This window comes from Cyprinodon variegatus, unplaced genomic scaffold (genome assembly GCF_000732505.1).
Source record: "Cyprinodon variegatus isolate N-32 unplaced genomic scaffold, C_variegatus-1.0 Scaffold103, whole genome shotgun sequence".
NCBI lineage: Eukaryota > Metazoa > Chordata > Actinopteri > Cyprinodontiformes > Cyprinodontidae > Cyprinodon > Cyprinodon variegatus.
Window position 1 is genome coordinate 1,134,733 of NW_015150556.1, and position 5,212 is coordinate 1,139,944.

Consider the following 5,212-nt stretch of genomic DNA (forward strand, 5'->3'; position numbering starts at 1 on the left):
GTACGTGTGATCACTGCTGCACTTTAAGAAATGGGAATGTCATGAAAGCTGTACGACATGACATTTCGTCTTGTATTCACTCTGTGTAGAAAATGACAATATAAGTCTGAGTTATGTGTATCTATCTTCACTTAGCCAATCATTTGTGTCACAGCCTGTACATTCAGGTTTCTCTATGTATGGTTTTCTGTTGCTGCTGATGAACAAGTGTGTTGTCTTTAATTTGCAATAAATACGTTTTTCTATCAATTTAACGTGAATAATAAATCTTTCCTGTAATTATAACTGAGATAGAAAAGTTACACATTTAATGCTTTTATCAAAGTAGTATGTTAGTGTTAAAAAGAGGAAAATCTTTGTTTTAGTGGGTGTCAAATATTTGAAATTATTATTTTTATATCAATATGCTTTTTCTGAATGAGTAATAAAAATACTGTTTAAGGAAGCATGTATAGAAACAACTCCAACACAATAAAAACACGCTGAGTCACATCAGGATAACTAAGAAAGCCAGTAACTTTACTGAAATCTCTGCAAAATACAAATAGCCTTTCCCCCCAGCAGAGGAGACTTGGACTCCATTCCCACACAATTTTTTTTTTTTAAACTACATACAGCTGAAACAAATCCCTTGAGTTACAGAGATGTGATTTACTTTAAAACCATCTTAGTCTCAAGTGGCGACAAAGGCCAGCTTATGCCGCTGAAAGCCGCTTCCTTGAAAAAAACAAACATTACTTCCAACTTTTCTCCCATTTTTTAAGGTTTATACAAGCTACATTGATACTAAAGACTGACTTTGAAGTATTTTTTTAACCATATTACACTTTAAAAAATGTTTTTTTTTCTTCAGATTTTTGACCACAAATTAAATAAACCACAAACACAGTGGACCAACAAAGAGTCCCATGTAAATTCCAGGACATTTAGCAATGTATGTTATTACACATGGCTGTACAGGTATGGTCTCCCCTTTTGTACTGCAGGTTATTTATCAAAAATCAACTGAGGTACTGTTTGGGTCAATTTTGAGGTACCAACATCTACACCAGATGTGTTTAAATAAAAAAACACTATAAATTTACCCCGTGTCTTTGGTTAGCATAATTTAAACTATGAAGTAGTGACAGGCCTGGATGGATTTCTTGATTTAAGTGCAAAAAAATATTCAGATTTTTGTTGTTGTTGCTAATGACACATTTTGCAATGTGATGCACAGGGAGAGAAAAAATAAAAGAGTGATCAAACAGTTTATCTGTTAATGCAGAGTGAAAAACCGAAAATAAAACCAACTAACTGTGACGGAAATGTAAAAAAAAAAAAAAAAAACAGTTGTACATTTGAGCAGATTCTTTTATTATCTTTTTTTCAATTCTTGCAAAAATAAAATAAAATAAAAACATAAATGAATGTGAAAATAAAAGTTGATTTTACAACATAGACATGCCACTGGCTTTGGTTTCTCCACACATTTATGCTGCCTGAAACATCATATTTATTTATTTTTCCCGACAGTTTTTTTTTGTTTGTTTTTATTTTGTATTGAAGTCTTAGAAAATAAAGAAAGAACACCGTTACAGAGGCTCTGCCTCGTTTGACTACACAGACTGTATACAGTAACAACATTGTGAACCTGCATGAAATATAGACACAAAAATAGTATTACACTTAAGTGACAGCAGATACGGAGTGGGAGGCAGAGAAAGATATGTGGCTAGTTTCATTGTTTAAAAAAGAAGAAAGAATATGATAAATTTAAAACAACTATTTACCTAAAATCAACAAATTGTGCTTCTCCCATATACCAGCATGATCAGTTTCTTCCTTTCGGAGGTAAAGCTGAAGGATCAGTGGCGTCGTGTGGAAATTTGTTTCCAAGACTGAAACATGAGGAAAGAGCGCGTGATGCAGAATCAAATTAGGTTGGCAAATGATCAGGATAACCAATGGGATTTCATCATGATGCATTTGCAAAATTGCATTAGTTAAATATGATTTGAAAGAAACCGTTGCATTTTGTGTGAGCTTGTCAAACATGTAGAGCGGCCATTTAAGATTGGATAAGACCTGAGATTTTACAATAATGTCAGGAAAAACTGCTTGATGCAATAAACTGGGTGAAATTGAATCATTTTAAAATCATAATGACTGAACTAAATCATAAAATGCATCAACGTTTGGGTTGTTTTTTCTTCATGAGTGAGAGGGGCAGTCTAGATGAAGCAATCTATGTTATTCCTGATATCTCCACTTTCAGCCATGTGACATTTTCCACAAGAACGCTGTTTTCATGTTAACTTTTTTTTCAGCATTCAGGTCCCATCTCCACCGAGTTGCACAAATCCAGCTGGTTTTTTTTTTAAGTTACCCTAAATACAAACCCCTTAAACAGCACTGTTCAGAGTTCAAATGAAACAAAAAAAACCAGACATGTGCAACTGCACATAGAAACTCCACTAAGAAACCAACAAAAGAAAAACATTATTATATATATTCATATATTAGAAAGCTATACACAAGCATGTTAATTTCACAGATTTTTTTTTTTTAAAGATTCTTAATATTACCATTATTATATATAATAATTAGAAATACACATTTAAAAACAAACCTCTACAAAGATAAAACAGTTCAGCAAAGCATTGGATCTCAGTCTGTTTTTCATGGCTTAGGGCATTGAAGCCCAGTCATCCCACAACCCTCTCTCACTTTCTGGGTGAACTATCAATCTGTCATTAGCAAAGCTATCAAAAACACATTCTGGCTTATAGAAACTACAAAAAGCCACAAAATGCTTTGCATTGTATTCCTTTCATATGAAAATATAAGCAAGTGTATCGTACATTTTTTTTTTTGTAAGTTTTTAGATTTTTTTTGTTTGTTCATCAATACTGAGTAGTTAATACTAGAACCCGAGTTTTTCTTGATTACAACAAAGCAGCTCTTAGGCTGAAGGCTCCATTTTCTTAGCGGAGCGCCAAAAAAATCAACACTTAGCATTGGGTTTCTGCATGTTTACCTGTACAATCCTTCAAAGTTGCATATTAACTTTTACATTTATTGAGTTATTGAATCTTGAAATGTCTGGCAACATTTTAGGCCCCTTCCTGCAGCACCATACCCCCCCACCCCTCTGAATTTACCCACTATTTACATAAATACGTTGAACCTGCAACATGACATCATCTAATGTTTACACACGTTTTTGCAAGAGAGGACTGCGCAGAAGGTTTATAAGCAATGAAAGTGATACTGTACAGACGTACTTTTTGTCCAACTCAAGTGCAAGATGTTTTTTTCCCCTGTAGGACACACTCACTCTCATGTTGGTGTTTTTTTTTTTTTTTATCAAATTTTCTTTCTATCTAATAATACATTGCTGAGGCAAATTGTAAGTACGTTTTATGAGACGGAGTACCTGACTACTTCTTTTTAATTGCTGAAATGCATATATGTACACATAAATACGTGTAGAGATATACGCATGTGATTCTTTTTTATCCAGATACAATACCATTTATGCATAGTTCCCCAGCAAAAAAACAAACAAACAATCCAAACCAAAACCTGCCCCCCTCCCCAAAGAAAAGCCCATAACAACACCCCACTGGTTTATATAATTTCAATATGTAAAGCATACACACACACACACTCAACAAAAAAAGGAAATAATAATTAAAATGAAATTATAAAGAAAAACAAAACATTTTTTGAAAAGAGTTGTCCCTTTTCCTTCCTTCATCGTTACAGAGATACAAGGAGAGAGGCTGTGGGGTTGAGCGATGTGTCACAACGAGATGGGAGCTGACTTTCGGGGCATCAAAATGCTGCATTGTCATGGGCTCCGAGCAACATGGGGCACAGCAGGGGGCGTTGACAAAGTTATCATGTCGCCCAGCCTTCTGACAGGCGCACCCGTTTGATGGAGGGGCTCTCTCGCTCATCCAGGGCAGGCCGGGCCAGTCCTAGGGGCGAGTGGAACTCGTTCCTGTGCTCGTCGCGGTCGCTGCCCTCGTGGGAGCTGCTACAACTGCTCAGGCTATCAACAGGGGAGCGTCCCGAGTCCTGGCGGGACGGGGGATTCTGGCTGGGTGGCAGCCCGCCGCCGTAGCCCCCTGGTGTGCTGCTGGTGCGATCTCTAGGAGGAGAAACAGGTTCGGACTTGATGTGCAGGCTTTGAGCAGAAGGCAGGGACAAATTTGAACCCTGACATAAGTGAGAGCTAGAGCAATTTCTGTTGGAAGGAAAAAGGAAAGGCAAAGGGGTTACAGAGTTACAGAGCAAGAGACAAGGTGATTGTAAAGTCAAGTCATCCACACAAGCATGCAGGCAGGCAAACTCGCTCACACACATGTGAAAACACTAAGGTGTCATTTAATTTATGACCTATCAAGTGAAGATGTAGAACAGTGAAAAAGTATATGGGTGGCATTTAAAACAAAAATCTGTTAATAATCTATGTGTTATCATGCATTCCCCAAACACAAACAGAGTAAGTTTCCAGCACTCACCCGAGCTGGCTGAGGGCGGAATGCTGCATGTTTTGCAGATGTTGCTGCTGCCAGCCACTCATGGAGCCAAGGTGCAGCGAGCTGCCGCTGTTGAAGCCAGACAATGAAGACAGGTCTGCACTGTTCAGAGAATACTCTGCATATAAGCACACCAAAGGACAAAAATGTTAGGAGAGATCCCAAGTTTCAAGTGTCAAAGAGTGAGATACATTGGTAAACTGTTTGAATCCTGGTCTCTGATGATCAGTAATGCTACAGCACCATCTGCTGTTAAAAGGTTGTATAACAACTGAAAGTTTTGAAAGGTTGAAATTGAAACTTAAAAGAAATCTTCACAAAACGACACTTATTTGACTAATTTAATTTAAAATGTAAAAATGAAAAGTTACATGAATTTATTTCACATAGTTATATATGTGAAAAAGTTATGTATTTCCGTTTAGTTAAGAAGAGCTAAAATGTTTTCTTTTTTTTTTTTTTTTACAGAAAACTTCAATATTATGTAAAAAACAAAAGTACAAAAAGTATATTCTGTTATCATAAAACGATATGTAATAATGGTCTAAAATGTTCTTGGAAAGACTGCTGACTTAAAATTGGCCGAAAAACTTTCACTCATGAAGGTAAAATAGGAAATTAAATCATGCAATTTGTAAAATTAGGGTTTCTCCAAGAAGGAGAGAGCCACAGATTACAAAAAG

The 5,212-nt window shown here is 36.2% G+C and overlaps 1 protein-coding gene across 10 annotated transcripts in view; it reads right to left on the bottom strand.

The window, feature by feature from the left end:
• Window positions 1–848: 848 nt before the first annotated feature.
• mef2c (myocyte enhancer factor 2C) overlaps window positions 849–5,212 on the bottom strand; it is an 84,889-nt gene continuing 80,525 nt past the window's right edge. For 8 of the 10 annotated variants that reach the window (XM_015374439.1, XM_015374438.1, XM_015374433.1 and 5 more), the window contains 2 exons: window positions 4,512–4,647; window positions 849–4,234 (listed from right to left, as the gene is read on the bottom strand). In XM_015374439.1, the coding sequence (XP_015229925.1) occupies window positions 3,886–4,234; window positions 4,512–4,647 (485 nt within the window). In that variant the 3' untranslated portion in view covers window positions 849–3,885. The remainder of the gene's footprint in view (window positions 4,235–4,511; window positions 4,648–5,212) is intronic. The other 2 variants (XM_015374435.1, XM_015374441.1) reach the window with 1 other exon arrangement.